The following is a 23,714-nucleotide window of genomic DNA, read 5'->3' as shown; positions in this document are numbered from 1 at the left end:
ACAGTAACAATTTAAGACAGAGAAGTCACTCAGCTTTTAATAGTTTTAATGTTTCAGACAACGCTGTAGTCTGTTACAAAAATAACTAAGTTCCATATCATCAGAAAGATACGAAGTTGATATAAAACTGCATTCACACACTGTTTCCATAATCTTAAGCAAAATTTGTATTACCTCCCTCTCAGCTGGCTACTAAAGTCCTGTACTAGATGTGCTGTTATTTCACCTGAGCTCAAACTCAGCTTGAGAAATTTTTAATTACTTCAGACATCACTCCTTAAAAATGCTGATAAAAATTTTGCTGCCTTTTGGAACTTCCCTGACTTCCAGGGTATATTAAAACTCAGTGTAAATGGACCAGAGAGCTCCTTATCCAGCACTTTTGAACCTCTTAAATATGAGGATTCCAGAGTTGGTGATTTATTCATAGGAGTATTTGGGAGCTTGAGATTAGACGGACAAGATGACCTTCTGGAACAGGATGCAAGTACTGTCAAATGGCCTGTATGCTATGGCAACCTCATTATATGCTGAAATTTATTATCCTACTCCACCCTGCAAAATGAGATGTAGATTGTGGTGGCTAAGTGATACCTGTTCAAAACATTCTAGGCAGATGATGAACTTCTTTTAATTTATCTAATATTAAGAAGCATTTCAGGCTTCTGTAGAGTGGAAAGTACTATAAGAAAGAATAACACAACACTAGGCTCATATTTTCCTGCTCCACTGTCTGTGGAGAGCTACTTTGCCATTTTGGACCAGAATCCTTCTGCATTGTCAGTACTCCAGGCTCCTGTGGATGGCAACAATGACTCAGTTATTATGAACTGTTCTTTCGAGGTGGTGTGCTTGTGTATGTATACACACACGTGTGAATTGTGAGCACTTTTCCGCCCCCACTCTGTGGAGCTCTGGAGGGGGAAATGGACTGCAAGGATGGATGCTGGTGAAAAGCCATCCCTAAATCCACTGTAGCAGGGCCTGCTCTTACGTTGGGAAGACCCTTTCATGTGTCCCAGGAATTTGGGAGTGTTGAAAACTGCTGTGCAGCACCAGATGACCCCTGCTGTCATTTCGTGGGTGACAGGGGCTCCTGACCCTGGTCAAGGATAATTAATGAGCATTAATCACCTTGCTGTTCACCCTCCTTTGCAGGGGCGCAGTGCCTAGCTGGGGTTGCTCCAGGTGGTGAGGCAGATGTTCTGGTTACCTGGGATCATCATCCCCACCATTAATTGTTGACGTTATTAATGAATACTCGGATCAGGTGACGTTGCTAATCCCAGATCGGAAGATACAGACCCGTGAGCCGGTCGTGGCGTGGCGTGGCGTGGCGTGGAGAGGGGGGTGTGGGGGAGGGCAAGTGGCACGGGGGGAGTCCCAGCGGCTCCCGTTAATGAATTAATCCGCTAACGATGGTGGGGTCGGCGGCCCGTGCCCCCTCCGGTCCAGGCAGCCGCCTCCTCCCCCGGAGGGGGCAGTGACAGGCAGCGGCTCCTGCCCCATGTGACTGGGGAGCGGCTGCCCCGTCCATGGCTTGGCCTCCCCCGGGCAGCAGCAGCTCCGGCTCCCGGGGAGGAGGGGCGGGGGCTGCTGCTCCATGGGGAGGAAGGGCAGCCCCCGATCCCCCCAGGCGGAGGGGGGATCCCGGGCCGCCTCCCCCCCGTCCCCGCTCTGGGCCTTACCCGAGGAGCTGCTGCTCCTCATCTGCTCCTACCTGGACGCGCAGGCCTTGGGCCGCCTGGCCCAGGTCTGCCGCCGCCTGCGCTTCCTCAGCGGCCGCGATCTCCTCTGGAGGCGCATAGCCCGCGGCTGCCTCAACTCCGGCTTCACCCAGCTCGGCACCGACCTGTAAGCGCGGCCTTCCCGGCGGAAGGGCGGGGGGCGGCGGCCGCGGCGGCCGGGAAAGGCCGGGGATGCCGCGGCCCAGCCGGTTGCCAGGGCCGCGCTGCGCTCCTACCGTGGCCGCCGCTGGGCCGCGAGGGGCGGGGGACGCGGGGCCATTCCCAAAGCGCGGTTGCGCCGCCCTTTCCCTGCGCCAGGAGGGGCGGCGAGGGCACAGGAAGGGCCTCTCTGGGAGAGAGCGGCCGATGCGCACCCCAGGGTGGCGGGGCCCGGCCCCGGCGCTGCCCAGAGAGGTTGGGGGAGGTGCCTCTTGTACCCGCGAGGGAGCGGGCGAGGATGGCGGGGGCTTCTCGGGATGTCTCATTGTCAGGCCCAGCTGGAGCGTGAGGCCCTCTCCACATCTGGAGAACTGTGTCCAGTTCTGGCCTCCTCAATACAAGAAAGACAAGGAGTTACAGGAGAGGGTCCAGTGGGGGCCACGAAGAGTGACGGGGCCACGAAGAATATGGGGGGAGACTGTGGGAGCCAGGCCTGTTCAGTCTAGAGATGACTGAGAGGGATCTCATCAATGCCTATAAGTATCTCAAAGGCAGGTGCCAGCAAGAGGATGAGGAGCAATGGCCATAAACTAAAACACACGAAGTTTCCCCTCAACATGAGGAAGAACTTTATGCTGCGGGTGGCAAAGCACTGGAGTGTGCTGTCCAGGGAGGGCATGGAGTCTCCCTCTGGAGACATTCAAAACCCATCTGGACACATGCCTGTGTAACCTCCTCTAGGTCACCCTGCCTTGGCAGGGAGATTGGACTGGATGATATCCAGAGGTCTTTTCCAGCCTTAATAATTCTGTGATTCTGTCATCTTGTCAGTCCCCAGATCCCTCCAAACACTGAGGCTTGGGGGCTTCAGGCTAGGGGAGGTTGGAACATGAGACGGACAGAGCTGCTGTGTGCAGCTGGGGTGGCTCCTGTATGCCCACACGCCCTCCCCACTTTTGAGCAGTGGTCCCTGCCATGGTCTTGAAAACACCTCAGAGAAGAAGCTGCAAGGGAGCAAGGCCTGGGACAACATTCTGGGAAAAGGCTGGAGAGTGGATTTAGTGCATTCTTAGGTGCAAGAGCTCTCATGGGCCCCCAGGAACACATGTGTCTTAGGTTCTCACAGAGCAGCTTGCTGGTATAAATGGTGATGGCTGGCACAGAGAAAATGACTCTTGGACTTTTCATAGCTTCTGTGTTTTAAAGTTTTGTGAGTAGGAATTGTTTGAGGTTTTTTTTCCTGGGGTCTTTATTTTTCCCTCATAAAACAGCAGTTCAACAGCACAACATAGATTAGGCATAGGGTCAAGCCCTCTAGGCTTTGCAGTGTGTATGACACCAGCATCTCTTTAGATGAAGTGCCTTTGGGGCTTGGGCCTTGACAGTGGTTGGTGAGGATCCAGAGTTTGCCTTTCCTCTCTCAAATTTGTCTGTGTACCAAGCACCACTTGGAGGCAACCAGACAAAGTTGGCTTTCCTTCCCCATTTAAGGATCCCAAGAGGAAGTTTGTGTTCTTAGGATCTATGAATCCCTTCCAGTGGCTTCTCTTTAGCTGCCAGCATGGGTCTTGTTTGTCATTCAGTGACTCAGTATTGTTTCCATAAACACTGTGGTGACATGACTCAAAAGAAGGGATGGCAGGTTTTGACCCCTATTTTGCTGTCTGATGTTGCTGCCTCATCAATGCATAGACTTTAGAGAAACAATTAGGTCTTCTGCTGGCAGGAACAGAAGTTTGGTGCTGCTGAAAATCCCTGTGTTGGGTTTTCAGGCCAGCACTTCAACCCACTCGGAGTTCACAGATTGGAAGTTAAGCACAGTTCCCTTGGAAGTCAGCAGGAGTAAGCTCTGTGGAATGGCTGTGCATTGGACTCTTGTCTACTGTGATATATGATTTTGTCTCCTGAGGAAATGAAGTTCTGTATTTTTCATTAAGAATAAGGTGATACTCTGCTCCTTCAGTTGCAGGAGGGATCAGGTGTACAGCAGAGCAGGTGCTCTGTGTGTAAGGACCACCACTTCCCCCTGTGGAGGAATGCACGTCTATAAACAGCTACAGAAGAGATTTGCTAGGTCACAGGGTTTCAGAGAAGGGAAGGCTGCTTGAGTATCATAAATTCCCAGGGATTTCAGTGCTGTTAGATTTGCTATGAACAGGGTTTTTTTAGTAATTCTGGGATGTACTTTTGTGCTGTGTCCTATTTTCAAGTTTTCCTCAAACAACTCTAGTACTGAGAGCTGCTTTTAGCATCAGTCAGCACTGCCTTGGTCCTGGGGAGTTCAATCATGGGTAACACACCAAGTTACATTACAAGTGGTTTTGAAGAAACATTGAGATATATCTGGAGGATGTTTCCTTTAATTACTTTTAGCTTCATAGAAGGCTCAGACAGTCTCCAGTTCCTTGAAATAGTGTACCAAATCCTATGGAGAATACCTGAAAAACAAACACTTGTTTTTCCTGGGTGGAGATCCAGCATCTGGGGACAGTTGCAGGAGTTTTACTCCAGTAGGGTAGACAGTTTGGCAACAGGTAAAAGGCAAGGGCATATTGCAGTACCAGGAGGTCTGGATATCTGGACATCTCCAGAAGAACCAGTATGACTGCATGTGTTGAGCTGTACAGCTGTAAAATTTGTTCTTAGCTGAAGAAGAGTTCAATAGTCTCTCTGGCATCTCAGGGGTTTTAACTAGCCATGTCTCTTCTGTAGCACTTGCTCCTCGTGCATGTCTCCAAGATCAAGAGCAATCTCCAAGATTGCTGCTCTTGCAATTGAGGGAGTAAGATTTGCAGAGAGATACTGTATTTTATTTGACTTACCAGTACAAGTTGGGGAGGGAGTTTAGGCAAGCTTCTGGGCACACCATCCTTCTTGATAGCACTTCTAAGTAGGAACCTGGTAGATTGCTCATTGAAGATTAAATTTGAGCTGATTAGGTATTTAAGCTAAAATATTATTGTGTAAATAGAGTGGTGATGAAGATAATGGTTAGCTGGACCTTCTTGATAACTGTGCTTTCTTGGCGATATGGAATAACTCTTGAGTTTGTCAAGCTTGGCTTTGACTCATGCAGGAGCTGAAGCTTCTGTTGCGTGTTCTGGCTAATGTTGCATGAGGTGAACACTAATTTTTACTTTTGAGAGGTTTTTGTACAATACTGTGTGCAATTGAGAAAGCAAAGGTTGGAACTGTTTATGGTTAGTATACTTAATGAAATAACATACATGGTTCTAACATTAGATCTTAAACTGATGGTCCCTGGGAGGCTGGCATAAGTTAAAAATTAGTCTAGGGAGTATTTACAGTTTAAAACAAAAATCCATCTCAGAGTAGTTTGATCATTTCTGCTGTTAAGTGGCTTTTGATAAGCCATCTGTTGATGCTTTGTAAATAGCAATAAATTTGAGCCTAGAGGAGATAGCTGTGAAACTTAACCCCCGCCTTCACTTCCCCATTTTTAAAAAGGTGATTAACTTGAAAATGACACTATTTCTTTAAAATGTTGTTTCTGTTGGGTATATATTCAGATAATTGTAACAACAAGGATCAGAAGGAACAGGCTTTATCTTGTATGTGAAAAAACTGTTTGCACAGTCAGCTTGCTTATAACACTTCTTTCTGCCAAAATAGGGAAGAGAGAAGATTGATAAGAAACTGGTTGCAAACCCCTAGTTGTTAGCAGCGTGGAGAAGAAAAATAGTAGTATATGTGAAAAAATTTGATTTTATCTAATTTTTAAAGTTGTCATCCTGGCTACATACCTTTAAAAATTGCCAGCTGTGGTTATCTCTGGACACATGCTTGGGCTGAAACAACATTAAATTAAGTTGCTAATGATGTCAAAGGAAGATGTGGACTTCAGCCCAGACACTAGGTGTTATGCTGAAAGGCATATCCACAACATTGACAAGCTCTCATATTTGCCCTTTTTGGTAGATTCAGCCAAATGGGAGCCACAGATGTAAGCCAAGTTAAGTATTTAAGGTATGGATTCAATTGTGCACTTGCAGGAGAAGAAAGACGTTTGCTTTGAGGGATGTATCTATACACTTAATTCCTTTGGCAGAGAGGAATCATTAGGTTCACATCAGCCTGAGTCACTGTATGTTAGGGATGGCAGGGGCTGACCTGGAAGAGTTCTTAAAGCACATTCTCAGTGTTAAAAATGTTCTATTTCTTCATTGAATCAGCAGTAACTAAATGTGCAATAGAATATTGTGTCACTATTATGGAAGTACAGAGTGGTTGTAGATGGATGTGCTTCTTGGCATCTGAACTGTGAGCCTCTACAAATCAGGTCAGTTTTTCTGTATAGACAAGTTAATTTTATGTATAGATCTGTACTGCTACAAGACATTGTTGTGAGGATGGTAAAAAGAGAGTCCCTATGCTGAAGATTTTTGCTTTACTCAGTCATAGGAGCAGCTGAAGTAAAAGTTGAGCCACGTCTTCAGGATGTAAGGTGAAAGGAAAGTTCTTTGTTTTAAAAATGTGTGGCAGCATGTCACAGAAAAGTAAAGGCTTAACAACGCTTTCTGCAGCTAAACTGTAGCTGAGTAGTAGCACAAAGCCTTTGGGGGTTTTGGTGATATAGTGATATTACAGTTGTGTCCGGTAGCCTGTGTCTGTTTTGCCAGCTGTTGTACAGGCCCAGAAAGAGCAGTCTCTGCCCTGACGAGCTTGCTGCCTAAATAGCCAGGGTAAACGAGGGCTGGAGGGGAAGGAGAGGCAGGGAGATGTCAACCAAGCTGCCCTCTGTGCAGCAGGTCAGTGTCAGAGCCAGGAATAGCAGAGAGTGCTTTAAGCCTTTATCCAGGGCCTGCTTGCTGGACCACCTTGGACTGGAGAAATCGGAGAGGCAAAGAGCTCATTGCAAGGTGATTCTTTATTTAAAGCATGGAAGAAAGGAATAAAGTTGCAGCTGGGCTAAACTTATTTCCTCTTTGTTACAAAGGAATTTTAGAGGGCAGGTTAAAAGTTGGAACCTAAATAGCTTGACAATTTGCTCTTTGTAATGTATTAATAGATGTCAAAATATAGAAATGTTCCACTGTATGTTTTCTCTTTCCCTGTCTCCTGTTCTGCCTTGCCCACTAGGATCATGGTATATTCTCCAGTTCAGAGAAACAGATTCATTAATGCATAAGTTTATCATCTGTGAGTATTTAAGAGCTTGTGTAAGCATTTTGGTGAGTTAATAAAAGCTGTGTTTTCTCCAGATCTTGGAAAAATGTATACACCTACAGGAGCAGGAAATGGCCAATCTGTGCAAGTCAAATCCAAATGCAAACTGCCGCAATCATAGGAGACCTCAGCATTCACCACTGGAGGGGGAGGGAGTGTGAATGTTTGTAAAGCTGCTTCAGTTTCCTTCATCTTTTAAAACTTGTTTTCAAAACAAAGTTTCATTAAGACGAATGAAGAAGGCAATGAACTAGTGCATATGATGCAGAAGGGAATACTCTAGGGAGGATATTGCAGTAACAGAAGAAGCTTGGAAGAGGGAATGCAGCTCTTGCTTTGTGCTGGAAAAGTCAGTGGTTTTTATAAACTGCTATTACATTTATTCTTACTCTGTCTTAAGCTCTTAGTGCTGGGCAGGACAGATCTGCCAGGACAGCTCCACAACAGTGAAACTGCTGCTTCTTCTGGGCATGTGAAGTTGTTTGTAAGAGTTTTTTGAGACCCTTACCTTAAGATCTTCACAAGTTCAAAGAGGAAGAAGAATTTTATGTAGTTCAGGGCTTAAAATACGTGTGCTTTGTCGCCGTTACCCCTGTTGGACTAGCTATGGGTTATTTCATTCTATCCAAGTGCTACCCTGACAATCTACTCTTTCAAATCAGAATACACATGACACCTATTCAACAGCTTCAGGTTTTCTCATATTCTTTCCAGGGCAGTGCATTTTTTGAAGAAGCCCAGATTTAATCTCCAAAAAGCCTATGCAAGTCCCTGAGAGAGTCCAAACCCTGCCTGGAGTTTCTAGCCAAAATCCCATTGCAATCACTTGTAAGGGAGAGGGCATCTGATGGCAGAGTGGCCTGGCTCAGTCTTGGTGGTGGTGTTCTGTTGGGAAGCCTTTGTCAAAGTGTGTGTCCTTGCTGTGTGTACAGAAATTTGTTTGCACCTCTGGGTGTTATGACAGCCTCTACCTTCTTCATGAGGTGACTTGTTCACAAGAGCAGTTTGGTGGAGCAGTTAACAGCCTGGTAACATCTGAGATGGTACAGACACAGCAGAGGAAGCAAGAACAGTGAGGAACGGTTGCAGAGCTCTCTTCCATCTCGGAGTTATTTGAACCCGTGTCCCGTAGGGAGGGGGGAGTACAGAGGACAGGCTGAACATGGCAGTAAGCTAAATAAGGGTCATGTGCTAAAGGAATTCAATTGGAATTTTTGTCCTGGAAGAGACATTTTGAAAGCTAGCTGGCTTGTTGAGGACAGCAACAGGGGCTCCTGACATAAATAGCTTTTCCCTCTCGGCTGTCTGTTGGTGGCCCATGACTTGTAGCTGCACTGAGACCCTGCCACTCAACAGGTGTGTCCCAATTACACAAATAAGCGCAGTTGGTCCTTGTGTTAGCCAGCCTTGCCACAGGGCCAAGGTTGAAAGTGGGGCTTAGCCACTGTGACCTGTTTGTTCTCTGTATGACCCTTCCAGTCAGGCCTCAGGCAGGCTGGTGACAGCTTTTATGCAGACACAGATTTTGTCCACAGAAGAAATTCAGTCTCAGCAGGTCTCTGCAGACTTGCATTTCCAGATGAGCTCTTCAGTACCTAAAATGTAGCAAAACATGAAGGTCTTTGGTGGGTTAGGATGCACCATGCAGCTGGGAAAATACACGGTATGACATGTTGGTGTTATCTTCTGTAACATGGTCTATGTTGTTGCAGGCACCACTGTTTTGGCACATGCTGAAATTGTAGACAGCCAGCAGAAATCTCCCTGGGATGCACTACAGCACAGAAGCTCTTTCTGTTGCAGAAATACCATTTCTGCTGGCAAAGGACTTTGGCTGGGGAGGGGATCATTGAAGGCAAGATCTGTTGGAGGTGATGTGCCCTGGCTGAGTGATTCTTTCTTTGCTTTCTTTTGGGGCCCAGGCCAGAAACTGCCTTGGTAGCTGAGGTCACCTGGGTCAGTGGTGCTGTGTGGGGACAGTTCCAGTCTCTTACTTCAGCAGCTGGGAAGTGGGGTCCAGAAGGAATATTACATTTCTTTTGGTAACTCTGCCAAGAAAGAGAGGAAATTCATAATTTGAGCAAAATACTTCTAGCTTTTTTTGTAGGGTGGGGTGAGGTAGGAAGGGGGAAATGAAAAGTCCTTTATAATGGGTTACTTGGGATGACTTTTCTCTTGAAGCTTTCTCTCAGGCTGTAAGAAATGTTCAGCTTCTCTTTCTTAGTATAACGAAGTCTTTGTAAAGGGAGCTTCCATCAGGAGTGCATGCAATTGCAAACATGCATTGGCTCAGGTCATGTATGGCAATATATGATTTGGGATCCTGCTGGAGTGCTTGTTGGTGGTAATTAGGTAATAACAAAGACAGCCTTGCATGTCCTGAGTAATGTAACTTTATCAGATATTGATAATTGTGATGCCCTAGCAGAGGTGTAAGATGATGCACTCTAAAGGGCTTTAAGAACATTTTGCTTGAATTTCATTGTGTTTTCATAGTCAGTGTTCACTTGTTCCTTAATCCTGTGTTTCCTGTCATCCTTCTAGGATGCTGGACTGTACCTCATTTGCTTTCTGATGCAGGCCTGTGTAGGTCCTGCTAAAAATAGCAGTCCTTCCCCAGTGAGTCAGCCCTCAGCAGTCTTGAAGTTCACCATTGGGTGGCTTCTCTGGGAACAAGAATGCCAAGATCTTGATTTCACAGAGTACTTAAGCATGTGCTGAATTTTAAGCATGTGGCTTAGTATTTTTCTGGATTGTATATTAAGAAAGATCAAGGTATTAGTTGGCCAGTGGATAGTGTTCTCTCCATAGCATTTTATATAGCATTTGGCTTCATAAGGCGGTTCAGTCTCCTGAATCTTTTGATGTTCTATACAGTTGCTGAAGTGAGAGGTACCTAGTTAAGTCAACCACTCATTGCAGATATGTGATGTCTGTTGATTGCCTTAGGTCAACATGGAAAAATTCTTAGACGTTTGCATGTGTAGAAAGTGTGTTGATCATGACTGAAACAAAATAAGCTCTTGTAGGGGAGAAAAGGAATTTTTTTATCAAATTGTTAAGTTCATATAGTAATGCCCCTTTTAACTTTCTAAGATTTGAGAATTGTTCTCATGCATTGCAGTGATACTCATCACAATTTTTGATGTATTCTGGAAATTGCTCTGTGGAGGTGCTGTTGAGGAAGCAAATTATCAAATTGTATCTCAGCACTTGGTTCCATAACTGTGTTTGATTTAACTTCTGGTATAAGGGATCGAATGTCTCTGACCAACACTGCACTCAATCTTTGCTGCCCCATAATTGGCAAAGAGGAGAGATGTATCAGTCCAATTTCTACGTCATCTTTCTCCATGTGTTTTGTCCCTTTTCTCGCCTCTATTTTGAATAAATAAAATGTTTGGAATATAAAAGGAGGATACTTTTAAGACATTTTTAAATTAGTTGGATCCAGAGTTGCTATATGGAGGAGGAAAGCTGGATGAGTAATATATCTATTAAGAGCAAAACAAAAAAAAAGACAAATTAACACCACCCCCCCCCGCCCTCCAAATCCCATCAGACCTCCCCCATATAGTCCTCTCCACCCAACGCTCATCCCTTCCAGACAGGAACTGTTGATATGTGGGAAAGAATGAGTCTGCTACAGGAGTAACTGCAATAGTGAACTGGTACTCTGGGCCAAGCCAATGTGTGACTCTTTGGAAATTCCATTTTCAGCAACAGGAGGGTCCAGGCCTGCTAGAAAAGGGACCAGCAGGGTAAGATGGAGGCTGCTTTTTTGACCTTGGATTCACCTTTTTCAGAGCCTTGGAAATTACATCTAGTCTTAGTAGAGTTTATGCATTGGGCTCAGAATGTCTGGTTGGGCCAGCATGTGTTGGGAGTGGGATGTGGTACAAGTGTGTTTTCCATCACTGTGCAAGCTGGTGACTTAAAATCTGTATGTAGGGAGAACTCAACTGAGGGTTGAGTGTAGGGAGGAGAAGTGTTTTGGAGTAATGAATGGAATTGGATGTAGGCGGAGAGCCTGAACTCTGTCTGGGAGAGTAATAAGCAATGATGAGAGTGGACCTGACCTGACTTTTCAGTATTGTGCATTCCTCATCTCAGACACTATCTGGCCTCATGAGCTCCTGCAAGTGCTCCCTTTAGAAAACGAACTCCTCTTCTTGCGGCCTAGTCTAACTCTATTTTGGGTTTGTTTGTTTGTTTTTAAATGGCTATGAGAAATAAAGAGCCTGTACCTTTCTAAATTCAGTTTTAATTGGTGTGGCTCTACTGATCATAAATGTAAAGTTGCAAAGCTTTCTAGAGGATGAAAAGCTTTTCTGTGTGTGGTTTCTGTTTTTGTTTAAAATGGGTCACATGCCCAGGAATGCAGTCAAATTATAATGGTGACTAAGTGCCGGAAAGCACAGAAAAGAGGAGGGAAGGGTGAGCAGAAAAAAAAGGAGCCTGAGGCTATGGAAGGAAGGCTGGGAAAATAAGAATCTGGCCAGACCCCAGGGCCAGGTTAGAGATTCCTACACCCATTAACAACCACAGGAGATGTTTATTTACAGGGAGCTAATCTTTGTTTTAAAAATGACAGAGTACCCAAAAATGCTACTTTTGGGAAGTGGATTGGAGGGACTGTAGGGATGGGAGGAGGAAATTGGTTCTGATGAGGCACCAGTTCCCATCTCTCAAGGATCTTCCCTTCTTCCTATGCATCTGGGTGTGTTGGTTGTTGAGAAATGTATGAAAGCCGGATAAACTCTTGTAGTCTAGTAAGCGGTTCACAACCCCTAGTTACAAAGTGTAACTTCTAGAGTTTCTTCTTGTTTGTAGTTTTCTAATCTTTTCTACCTAAGCAGCTCCAGCAAGGATATTGAAAATTAAGTTTATGATATGAGAAAGATGGGAGCTAAAGCTGCCTTTCCCCCTGTCTTTAATCAAACCTGGGTCATGAAAGCAAAACAGATGCTGAACAGCTGCTTGAACTGGGTATGTTTATGTAGACTCTAAAGAGACCTTGATCCCAGGTCTCTGTGGTACCTACTTTTTGTCACATCTTGAAGAGTGTTGATCTTGGTTTGTCTCCGCTCATTCCAATAACTTTGATTTGTAACCCAGCAACAGCTAATGATCTACAGTCTCTTTTAGTAGCTTTATCTGACTGTAAATAGAGAATTTTTCAGCGATGTGCTGGAATTCTCTATCCTTTGGTGAGCTGCTGCAAAAGATAGTTTGTCTTGTGGTGTGTGTGCATTGGGTGGTTTATACAGATGAATGTATTTTATTTTTAGTTGGAACACATCTTGATTTCTGAGTATTGTATCTGGTTATGTGATTGTCAGGCAGGTGAGGCTCTGGAGGGGTTTCTTTGCTAGTCCTTCTTGGATAGGCACACTGGCTTCTCATTTCAGTGTTCTCCTGACTAGTGTTTCCTCCGTCTGTTCTTGTGTGGTGTTGTCCTTGTCTTAAATGGCTCTTTTCAGTCTCTGTTTAAAGGGTGATGTCCTGTATCTCTGGTTCTTCTGGTGGTTTCTTTCTGTGTTATCTTGTTTGGATTACATTTTGTCTGAACCCTATGCTGCATTCAGTCTACTTGGTCTAGTCTTTATCATATTTAAGGTTTGTAATCATCAGAGGTGGCTTTCTTTGCTGATGATTCCCCACTCTTCTCAGTGTTCCTTTCTTGTCAGCTCTCATGAGTGTGCTCACTGTAGTGTGGCTTTGGCACCGTCAGTGTGTGCCAGTTCATCGTTGTGAAACCAGGGTGAGAGCTTAAGAGCTTACCTGTGGCCATCTTGAGTGCATTTGTTGTCCAGAAAGCATCAGTCCTGGTTGCTAATCTCATCTCTCCTCCTCTGTCTGCAGAGCTGCTGGCATTCCAGTGAAGGAAAGGGTGAAGGTATCTCAGAACTGGAGGCATGGACGCTGCCGGAGGGAGACAGTCCTGAAATGGAAATGCAAGCAAGTGGCTTCTTTCTCTTCTTCTTTGTTATGTGACAACTGCAGTGGGGCCTTGGGTTTGTGCCTGTGCCCTGAAATGAGATGTTTCCTGCTCCTTGTGATTCATGGGGTCTTACAACTGATTGTTGCTGGCCTATTTTGGCTGTTGCTGGCTACCTGGGTGTGGGGTAACTAGAGTTGCTGCCTTGCCCTAGGGATTCATGCTGAGTGTCAGGAGTTTCTTTCTTAGTAATTTGAATTTGTCTTTGTTCTGATCGGTGCAGTTCTAGTCACATTTAGCAACCTTTGCTACAGATTTCAAACTGTTGCATTCATGTCTACTGCTATATACCATGAGCAATCTTTTGTCCTGCTCTCACAATGAGCTCACCTTGATCCCTGATGTGGACTTAGGTGTCCCTTCAAAATGCTTCCTTTGTCTCCCGTGGTTTATTCTGGACCCTGATTTGGATGTACATATCTAAAATGCTAATTGCCATTCGTCTGCCTTTTGCTCCTTTATTCTCATACCTTATGCTTCTCTCCTTCACTTAAAAAAAAGTATATTTGACATTAATGATAGGAGCTTGTTGTTAAATTCTTGTTTGCAAAGGCGTACTTGGCTTTCAAAGCAAAGTATAAGATAGGTCTCTTGTCTGAGCAGCACATCTAAATTTTCAACCTTCACATCATCAGACTGAAGGAAAAATGAGAAAGACTACAGTTTGTTAGCTGCTGAAGAGCAGGGACCTTCTACTGAGCTTTCATGCCTTTTTGTGCTGTGTAGATTGAAGTGGTGGATAATGTGCCACTTCTTGTCGAAAGTCCTGGGAACAGCTGTAATGAGCAGAATGGGTTTTGGTGCAGGTTGTATACCTGCCTTTGAAGTGCTTGCAACCATCTGTGAAGACAGACTCTGTGGATATTAGAGATCATTACTAAACCAGCTTCCCAAGTGAAAAGGCAAGGACTGATTTAATGAGGCCACCATCCAAATGGCATCCCCTAATTTTCATTTATCCTGCTTCAGATTTGTTACTTCTCCTTATGAAAAAGCCATAGAAAAAGGTAAAAAGCTAAACTTCTGCAAAAGGAGAGCCACAGAAACTGGCTGTAGTCTAGGTAAGCTGGATATTCACTTGCTTTTAGAGGACTGTGTAGGAGTAGAGGAAGGAAGGGGAAATCAAAGCCTGCCTAAACCCAAAGCTCCTGCTCTAAAGATGCCTCTTACTTTTTCCATCTATATGATCAGGTCCCAGATGAACATTATAAACTCAACTGCTTTGTCCATGTGATTAAAAGCCTGTTACTGGAGATGAATACAGGCAAGCAGGAACCTTCTGTCTAATGAGCAACCTTGTCCTCTTGTTTCTAGTTGTTCATTGTGATGTTGCGAGGTACGGCTGTGTGTAATGACTCTGATGACACAGAAAATCATGACCTCTGAGGATAAATGATCTGAAAAAAAGAGTGAGACAGGTTTTTATGAGAAGCCCCCCTGCTTTCAAAGCCATTTGTTCCTGAATAGTTTGAAAACTGAAAGGCTGCTCTATAGAAAGGCTCTGGATTTGCTCGGTGTTTCCATGGGCGTTGGTGCACTTGGCAATGACTGCAGAGCAGAGCCAATTTCACACATCCATGCCCCATAGGACTTGAGTCCCATGTGTCTTTGTATCCAGCCTCGCTATATCCAGAAATCTTACTTGCTGATTCTCTGGTGGCTATACAAAAGCAAAAACTTGAGCAAAGATCTCACAGCCTAAGTGTGTGTTGTAGCCTGTTTTCTTCTGTATTTTGGTTTTATTTCAAGAATAAACAAACATCTTGAGATGACAGACTTGATTCAGACATTACTTGAGTGTCTTCTCCTCTTCTTGGTCTCCCAGAAAGTAAAGCATGTTTTCCATTTGTAGCATCAGGCTTCAAAAAACTTGGAGTAGTTTTTTAACTCCACTGCTCTTGGCCTGGAGCCTGTCCGTAGAAACCTGCCACTGTCCCACATAAAGCAGGGGCCAGACAGGGTGTATGGCCTCTTCTAAAAGATGGGCGAGAGAAATCAAGAGCTTGCTCTACAGCTTCTGGTTTAGCAGTGGAAGAGGTATGAATGTACAAAAATACCTCCTCTATATGATGAGTGTAAAGTTCTTGGGTAGCCTCAGTGCAGGAGGTGGTGACTTTCTGTCTGTAGGAAGATCTGTGGTATTTTGCTGACATGCTCCCCTGCTTAGAGGTGTGTGGAACAGTGGCAGCTTTGTGGTCTCTGCTGGGCACCAGCAAATAGTGTTCAGGATCAAGACTGACGGTACCAACAGCCTCACATTGGATGCTCTCTTAGAAAGGCTTGGCATAGCTCACCAACACCAGAGTCTAGTTTCTTAAAAGGTATAGAGCTCATGTGAAGGTTCAGGGGCCCTTAAGTATTTCCTATCTATGCTCACTAGACTTTTGGCCATCTCCTCTTTCAGAGATTCCATGCTTCCTTTTCCTCAGCTCTTGGTTAGAAAAATGCCAGCAATGTCATCCTCTTTTTATGTTGCTGGAGAAGCTTCACTTGTAGCTGTGCTGCTATATTAAGCCCTGCTTTTGCATGTGACCTGCAGCTCCAACTTCACCTTTCTTGAGTAGGCATTTTTGTTAATATGTTTGCAGATGGAATCTTTTTTTTTTTCTTTTTCTGTGTGAGGTTGTTTTGTTTCATTTTCTTCTCCCCACTCCTGCATGCCCCCAACCTGCTGTCTGTTTGCAGTTTGATGCCCTGGATGGAGCTGGATGGCGAGTATCTCTACCTGTCTCAAGCGGAGAACATCCAGGCCTACCACCTCTGTGCAGAAGGGACAGGTTTGCAGCATCACCCTCAAGCCATCTTCTCTGGCCACCAGGAGGACGTGTGTCGCTTTGTTCTTGTCAACTCCCACATCGTCAGTGGAGGGGGGTAAGTTGGGTGAATGAAGGAGCCCAAGGGTTTTGCCACTGAAGCTGGAAAGATTCTGTGTAACTCCAGCCCAGAGCGGAGAGGCCAGTCCTGCTACACGGTGTCCTCATGCTTGGCTGTGGTCAGCTGCTGCTGCTTCCTCTCTTATAATTTTCTTTCTGGCCTGAAAAAGCTACTGCAGCAGTGAAGGAGCTGAGTCTCATGCTGTTGACCTTAAAAAGTGTCCTTTGCTCTTGTAAACTTGTGTTGATGTCCACAGGATTGTTGGATTGTGATTGACTGATCAGGCAAACCTGAACTGCTGTGCAAGTTTCATTTCTTTCCCTGTTAAAACCAGGGTAGCTAGACTGTTCTAATAATCAGTACTGCTGGTAGCTGGGACTGCAGTGGTGCAGAAAGTTTTCTAGAGACAAGTGTGTATTTATTAGACCCACTGATACGATAGTGGAGAGGGGAAAGCTGCCAAGCATTCCAACACACACACACTTCTCCAATTAATTTTGCATTTGACTGACCTTTTTCAGTTACAGCAAATGACAGGACTTTTATTAATAGCTAAAACTTTATAAATATACACAGCAGTAAAGCACAGAATTGAGAGAGACAGTCATGGCTGTCTGCCCTGGGTATCGTGAGACTCTCCCTGTGAACTTCAGCCCAAAATTCAGGTGAAAATGAAGACTTCCATTTAAAATTCCAGTAACTGTGTTGGTTGAAAAAGGTCTAAATGTCTGTGTAGTTAATTCAAAGCACAGCACCCTGCATGGCTGCTCTGAAATGAATGAAAAGCTGAGGCTTGGGCATGGGTGAGAATGTCCTCTCACTTGTTCCCTTACTCCAGACATTCAGCATACAGACAAGATTCTGGCAAGCTCAAAGCAGTAGGAGGAGGAATGGCTGCTTTGCTATAGTTTCTGCAGCTTAACATAAAGTGGAGGGTGGAAAGATAGCCAGGAAAATTTTCATGTGCATCAGATCAGGCTTTGACTGGCCAGATGTGGAATTGCAAGAGAACAGGTGATGTGTGAAGAGTGAAGGGTTAATAATGCTGCATGAATTTCAGCCCCTGTCAGAGACCAGTCCTGGTCTTTTTATAGTGCTCTGAAGCATTAATAGAAGGTGCATGTCCAAGGGAGATGCAGCTCATACAGCTTCCCTGCCTGTGGATTTGTTTTTCAGAGATGGAAGTATTGTCCTTCACAAGATCCACGGCTCCTACAGCGTCAAGTTCTCTGCGCATGAACAGGAGGTGAACTGTGTGGACTTCCAAGGTGGCCTCATTGTCAGCGGCTCCCGGGACCGAACAGCGAAGGTGAGCAGGGGATGTTTCAGCAGCTGCAGGTGCTGCTGTAGAGGTGACTTCAGAGGTCTTGTGCCATGAATATTTAAGTGTCAGCAGAACTGTTTCGAGCCCTGTACTCCTTGCAGGAGGAGTGCTGACTATCTTGGTTCATGTCTCTGAAAAGATGCTTGCTCTGCCAGGCTTGTTAGAAAGCGATTTGGCAGTAATTTACAGCATCAGCTGCTGGCTTAAACTTAGAAGTGCAGAAGGCAGCAGCTGATATTTTGCTTCTTTCCCTGTACGTCTGTCTATACTGTACGTCTATCTATACTGGAGATGCATGCCAGTTAGTGTGAAATTTGCTGTATGTATCTCAAACCCATCCTGGTTTTGTGATTTAATATTGCAGTGTGATTTAACATGCTCTGTGTTACATATTCAATCTTTGTAAAGGATAACGTGATGTCTTTTCCAAATCTGTGGTTATTTACTAATTTTGTGGTTTATTTATTTGTGTGTGGGTTTTTTTTAAATGGTTCGCAAACCAGGAGTGAAGTTAGACTATGAATACTGTTAGCTCCCATTTTTCTCTTCCAGCTGGCGTCACTGGGTCCTGTCACATAATTTTTGACTATTTCTTTTTGGGGCAGGACCTTGCTGATTTTTTCCTTCTGGATCTGGTTGGCAATGCTCCGTTCCTATGTGGACCTGAAGAATTGTTCTTCTGAGCTGTAAGCAGCTCTGTTTTATCAGTTTAGGAAACTCTACACAGATGTTTCACCCGTGTCCTGCTAGCATGGTGCAGTACCTGTGGCATCTTCACAACCAACCACTTGTTTCATTGTTGGAAGTGGTTGCTGTGTGTTGAATAAGTTGGTTTTTGCTCTGGGTAGGCTGATGGGTACTCTTGGTCCCTGGTTTATATCACAGAGCATTCATGGAGGTAAGATGAAAACCAGCCAATTCCTGTTTTTCAAGAGGGGAAGTTGAAGCAAGGAAAGACTTAAATGTCTCTTTCAAGGTTTTATAGGAAGTGTGTGGAGCAGCATGACCTGATCTATTTTTCTTGGTCCCTCTGTACAGATGTACTCCTGAGTAAAATCACTTCCAAGTAAAGCAATGTTCAGATGCAAAAGGCAATTCTGGGGTTGCTCTTTGCCTACTGGGAGCAAGGCCTTGATGCTGCTTTGTCTCACACTTTAGCAGTGCTGCTCCTCTCTGGTCGTGGATCCTCTTTTCTGGGAGAGTGCCTTCTTGCTCCTTCTCTGACAGCTGGAGGACAGACATCCCCGACCTTGAGAACAAATTCCTGAAGGCCAGAGGGGAATTTCAAGCTGTTTTTCTTAGAGCTAGTGTGAGATCTTGCCCACCCAGTGCTCCCCACAGCATATACTCTGGGGATGTTCACCTCTTATTTTTTATCATCTCTTTTGTAGGCTGTCTTGTTTGCGTGAATGAGACCCTTGGAGGGTGGAAGGGAATCCCTACCAACCTTTTAAAGGGGCTCTTAAGTGTCTAAGCTATTGAGGGCTCTGCTGAGTGTTGATTAGGACTAAGCCCTGAAGAGCTGCTAATGTACATTCCTGTGTGATAGGCAGCAGACAGTGTGCTCTGAGCAATATTTTTAACCTGTAGGAGATAGGGATGCCTTAAAGGAGTTAAGCTTTTCTGTTGCTTTTGCTGACACTAGGTGCTAAATTCCCCGCTGACAAGAATAGCCTGCAATCTTGGGCATTATCAACAAACAAACAAATAGGGCACTCCCCGCTTTGAAGTCTTGAAGTGAAACATTGGGGGTTGGTTACAGACTACTGGGGGGCTTGAGTCCTGTGGGCCAAGAATGATGGCAAGATGGAGAAAATGGGGGCCACTAGCAGAGGCCCCAGCAAGAATTTGGGGGCCTTTATTAGGGCCCAGAAACAAATGGGTGTACTGGTGGAAGGAGATGTGCATGTTTGCACTGTTGGGGGAGGGAAGGAATTCTCTCACATTTTTAGTGAGCAAGGGGGGCCAGTTTGAAAACAGCCTGGGGTACACTTGAGAAACTTGGTCTAAAGGAGGGACTTATAAAAGAAGATTATTTTACAGGCTGGTGAATAATTAACTTTATAGCTAACATTAATGGAAAATTTTCAGGGATGCTACTAAGTCTTCCCACACTGTTCAAGAAAACAGATTTGAACAAATCCTAATTCTCATTTGTTTAACTACAGAAGATGAGGAGTTGAGCACTTCTTGAGTCTTGCCCCTAGAGAGCAAGTGGTGATGGGGGTGCTCTCTCTGTTACCAGTGGGGTGGAAGGTCATACTTATAAGCTGAATCTTTGTGTGATTTCAACTGCTTGTTTCTGCCAGCAATTGAAGGCTCTGCTCCCCAAAAATAAGTAATTGGAATTCTGGGAGAAGGTCTCAGGGAAGGTAAGCATGGCAGTTTGGGCAGCTCTTCCAGTACAACATTAGCAGCATGCATCCTACCTTCTGCTATTTTGGGTGATGTGGCATAACACGCATCTTTCTCTTTAGGTTTGGTCCCTGTCCGTGGGCAGAGTTGGTCAATGTCTACATACAGTGCAGACAGAGGATCGAGTGTGGTCCATTGCTATCAGCCCATTATTAAGGTAACAGATCTCTTTATTCCCAATTTCCAGCAGAGAGAAGTAAAGGAGTTGGATAGGCTGTGTGTCCACAAATCTTTCTGAGGCACCAATGTGACAGCTCAGGGACTTGATTTGTGTGGAGGCTGATCAGGTGCTTGTGCCTGCAGCAGGAGCTCAGTGAAGAGTATGTGGTCTTTATTTCCTATACCAGTGGAGTGATCCGCTCCTAAGGAGGCCGTGAAGGTAGCCCTGGGTTCCTTGTAGTGCCTCAGGTGGGACCTGTTCATTCTTTCTTGATGAAGGAACGCTGACTTGCTAATTAGAAACAGTGAACTGGATCCTCTTGAGATTTTCTGTGCCGAAAAGATGCTGACTTGTATTCTCATTCTCTGGCAGAAGAGATGCTGAGCAAAAAGGTCCCTGCTTGAGAGCTGCATGCAGTGGTTAGAACTCAGTTTTCTTTGAACATGTTGAACTGGCAAAGATGGAGTTCAGGGATGTGGTTTTCCAGCCTCTGTTGCCTGTAGCTCCAGGCTTCTAGTGCAGGCATAATGCTACAGTCCAACTTCAGCATGGGAGACAAGGGCAATACATATACCAGTGTCTTCCAGGGTGTTTTATAAAGTGCTCCTGTTCCTGAGGGAGTGAAAATCTGAGAAACCCTCACCGTTAAAATCTTAAATCAACGAGCAATGATCTGTCTCTGTGGTTCCCTGTTAAACTGGTCATCTGCATGCAAGAGAGGTTCTTCCTCAGCATACCTCAAGGAAGAGGGGAGGAGGAGCTACTGTTGCTGCTCATGTGATGTCTGCAACTACTAAATTTTAGGCTTGTGCAAAACCACAATACTGTCCACAACTGCTGTTCTTACTAGATTTCCAAGCTTGTCTTGCAGGCAGCAGAAACTTAGTGGTACGGAGCTAATGACTTTATCAGGGAAATGACACTCCAGGCTTGCTATGATTTTGCTGTTCCCTTGTCCCTTTGCTCCAAGTGTTTGAGACAGACTGTTTTTGAAGAAGTGCCCTGTGCGTTAGTGCCGCTGCAAGATGTGATGGAAGCCCTGTGCTGCAAGGGTCCCTTTTCTGGCAGACAGGCTCTAGCTCAGGCACTGTGGCTGGTTAGAGCCCAGTGGCATGCTGCTTCCTACTCATAAGTGATGACCTACTGCCGTGGCCTCTTGTCAGGACAGTGTTCCTCTCCCTGGTGTGCACGCTTGTGCACACTCTCTGTCACAATATTTGCCCTCAGTCTCCCCACCCCCCCTTTCCTCCCTGCAGGGTGATAAATTGGAGGTGGTGGAACAGCTACCCCATGAACAAGTGGGCTTAAATTGTGTACTCTCATTTTTTTATGAGTCTGTGGACTGTACCAGCCTCTCCCACTAGCCCACTCTACTGCAGCCCCCCTTACACCTCCATATTTTAGGGAGGGGGGTGTGGAGAATTAGAGCCAATTAGCCACATCATTAATTCTTCAATTTGACGGCTGATATAGCAGGGCCTGAAACACGCTGCTGACCTCGTATAATGGGAACTCTGCTCCTTAACATATTGACGATGGGAGAAGTTAATTAAAATTCCACAGAGAGAAGGTGTCGGCTAACCTATAAACCTGTCGCTTCTCAGAACAAATCGCAGCCATCCTAGAAGAGAGAGAGGATCAGAGCAGGAGGGCATGTGGTGGGGGTGGGCCAGGGCAAGGGGCAGGGGAGATGAATTTTTCACTAATAGGTTTTATTACTTGTTGTCTAATGAGGGCGAGTATCAAAAAGATAATATCTGGTTTCTAGGAAGGTCTGCTTTGGGGAACTCTGTGGTTTCTGTTTTATTTGCAAGAGCCCATATTTCACCCATATGCATTCCCTATGCAATTGTGTCAAGCTTTTCATCTCCTGCAGTCCCCATCTTTCTAGTCAGGGCTTGGATCCATTTGTTCCTTAGTGAGACTGAACATGGCCTATAACTTCCACTTCCTCCTAAACACTTAATGTGCCCTTCTCATTCTCCTTTCTCAGTTGTGCTGATGTAAACTGAGATCTCCTCCATAAGGACAGGTAGTTCTCCTGGTGTAGAACTGCTGGAGAATCAGGCTCCAACCACCTAAGTATTTTGGCCCATTGCTGCTCAGAACCCACTAGCTGTTTCTGCTATGGACACACAGAGATCAGAAACAGCTCAAAGCAGTTGTGTGCAGTGGGGTGGGAGCAAGGAAGACTCCTCCAACTCTAGACATTCAAAATTGCTTTGGGGAGGCTATAGTTTCCTGACCTGGAAGTTTGCCAGGACTGAGACACTAGAGTACCCAGGGTTGTATTCTTACTGAACTTCAGCTGTTAATGGGCTGAAACTTTTTGTCTTTGCAGTGATATCTTCCTCTGTGTGAAGCTTCTTACAGAGTATCCCATATGCTTCTGACCCACAGCTGGGTTTTTTTCTGTGCCTGCTTGTAGTCCTGCACTGCTGGACAGCTGCTCTAGAGGACAGTGCCTGTACACTCAAGCTAAATGTTAGGGACTTGTGTTCTTGGAGCACAGCTCCTCTGGCTTCAGGCATTTTTTCTTAGGTATCCTGCTTTGATTTGTCCATAGTTTCCCTGTGTCACTACAGAAGTCATCCTGTAGATGTACGGAGCTGGGGGAGGAGGCTTCCTTGTTCTTTGTGTAGTGGTGCTGTTCTGGATGGTTTTAGGGTCTGCAAACAGCATGATTCCTATAAGGGAGATTAAGTAGAGGAAAAGGTGGTAAAAGGGTACCAAGAGTATTGGATTTTCTGTGCAGGGAAAAACTGTGCTTAGTCCTTTATATAACTATTTCAGCCATGGAAGTGTCTTGGCATCCATGTGTGTTGTTGGAACTTCATTGCTCTGGGGATCCCTAACAGTGCCCTGCAGGGTAGTGGGGATTGGAGGGCGTTGTGTTCATTCTGCGTTTTCACCAAGTCTTCTGCAAAGTTGTGATGGTCGATGTGCTTTGGATAGCAGGTCACACATTGCGTGTCACATAAGTGACTAGAGAAGAGTCTGAGAGTGTCCTTGAAGTAGGATACTTAAAATAAGGGTATCTCAGCTTCCTTCAGTGACTGGTTTAATTGCTCTCCAAAGCTGTCCTTCTCCATGGATTAGTAAAATGCTGTACTTTGCTGCGTACTCTAAACTACGGTTCTTAGCTGCTCATAATCCTCTTCTCCCTGAGTTCATTTGCCTTTTGAACTCTGCATCACGCAGATGTTAAACTTTCATTTACTGCTGCTTACTGCAGTGACTTATGTGTGCTCAGGGACCAAGGCAAGCCTAAGTGCAGTGGACCAATTCAAATGTGCAAAGTGAGGCAAACTCAGGAGTTTCTGGTATAGCAGTGGTACCTTCATGCTTTGTGGTTCCCTGAGGTGGCAGTAGCCAGGGAAGAGAAGGTAGCAGTGTACACTGTAAACTGGAGGGAAAAGAAAAGAAAAAAAAAAGTGGACCTTCATGTTAAGTTCATTATTAATCTTGGATCCAGATTTTTTTTTTGGTGTTGAATTAAAGATTACTCAGATCTAAGCTGGCTTCTCCTGCCAGGTCTGGCCACTGGCATTTGCTATTTTCGTTTAAAAAGTTTTAAATATTTATCTTGAGATGCTGTACTTGAAGTGTGTCGGATTTTAAAGCAAGAGAAGATGGAGGCACAAAAATGGTTTCCTATGTGCAACTGTAGATGAGCAGGAGGATGCCAGGTTTCAAGTGTAGACAGAGAGCTAGGAAACCCTTGGTACATTTTGGGGCAACATCAGGCAATCGTAAAGTGCCCTATTGTGACAGAGACATGCTTTGGGTGTGTAAGCCCAAGAGACAGTCTCTTCTTTTCTGACTGTGTCATTAGTCTGCTGCAGTAGATGACCTCTCCTCATGGAT

The 23,714-nt window shown here is 45.1% G+C and overlaps 1 protein-coding gene across 3 annotated transcripts in view; it reads left to right on the top strand.

Moving 5' to 3' along the window:
• Window positions 1-1,385: 1,385 nt before the first annotated feature.
• FBXW4 (F-box and WD repeat domain containing 4) overlaps window positions 1,386-23,714 on the top strand; it is a 60,836-nt gene continuing 38,507 nt past the window's right edge. Inside the window, exons 1-5 of one of the 3 annotated variants that reach the window (XM_039554060.1) lie at window positions 1,386-1,854; window positions 12,939-13,034; window positions 15,760-15,945; window positions 17,125-17,257; window positions 19,750-19,844. In XM_039554060.1, coding sequence (XP_039409994.1) covers window positions 1,604-1,854; window positions 12,939-13,034; window positions 15,760-15,945; window positions 17,125-17,257; window positions 19,750-19,844 — 761 coding nt within the window. In that variant the 5' untranslated portion in view covers window positions 1,386-1,603. The remainder of the gene's footprint in view (window positions 1,855-12,938; window positions 13,035-15,759; window positions 15,946-17,124; window positions 17,258-19,749; window positions 19,845-23,714) is intronic. The other 2 variants (XM_039554062.1, XM_039554061.1) reach the window with 2 other exon arrangements.

The sequence above is a fragment of the Corvus cornix genome, chromosome 6 (assembly GCF_000738735.6).
Source record: "Corvus cornix cornix isolate S_Up_H32 chromosome 6, ASM73873v5, whole genome shotgun sequence".
NCBI classification, from domain to species: Eukaryota; Metazoa; Chordata; class Aves; order Passeriformes; family Corvidae; genus Corvus; species Corvus cornix.
The sequence above is the reverse complement of the archived record's forward strand: the minus strand, read 5'-3'. Positions and strand labels throughout refer to the sequence as shown.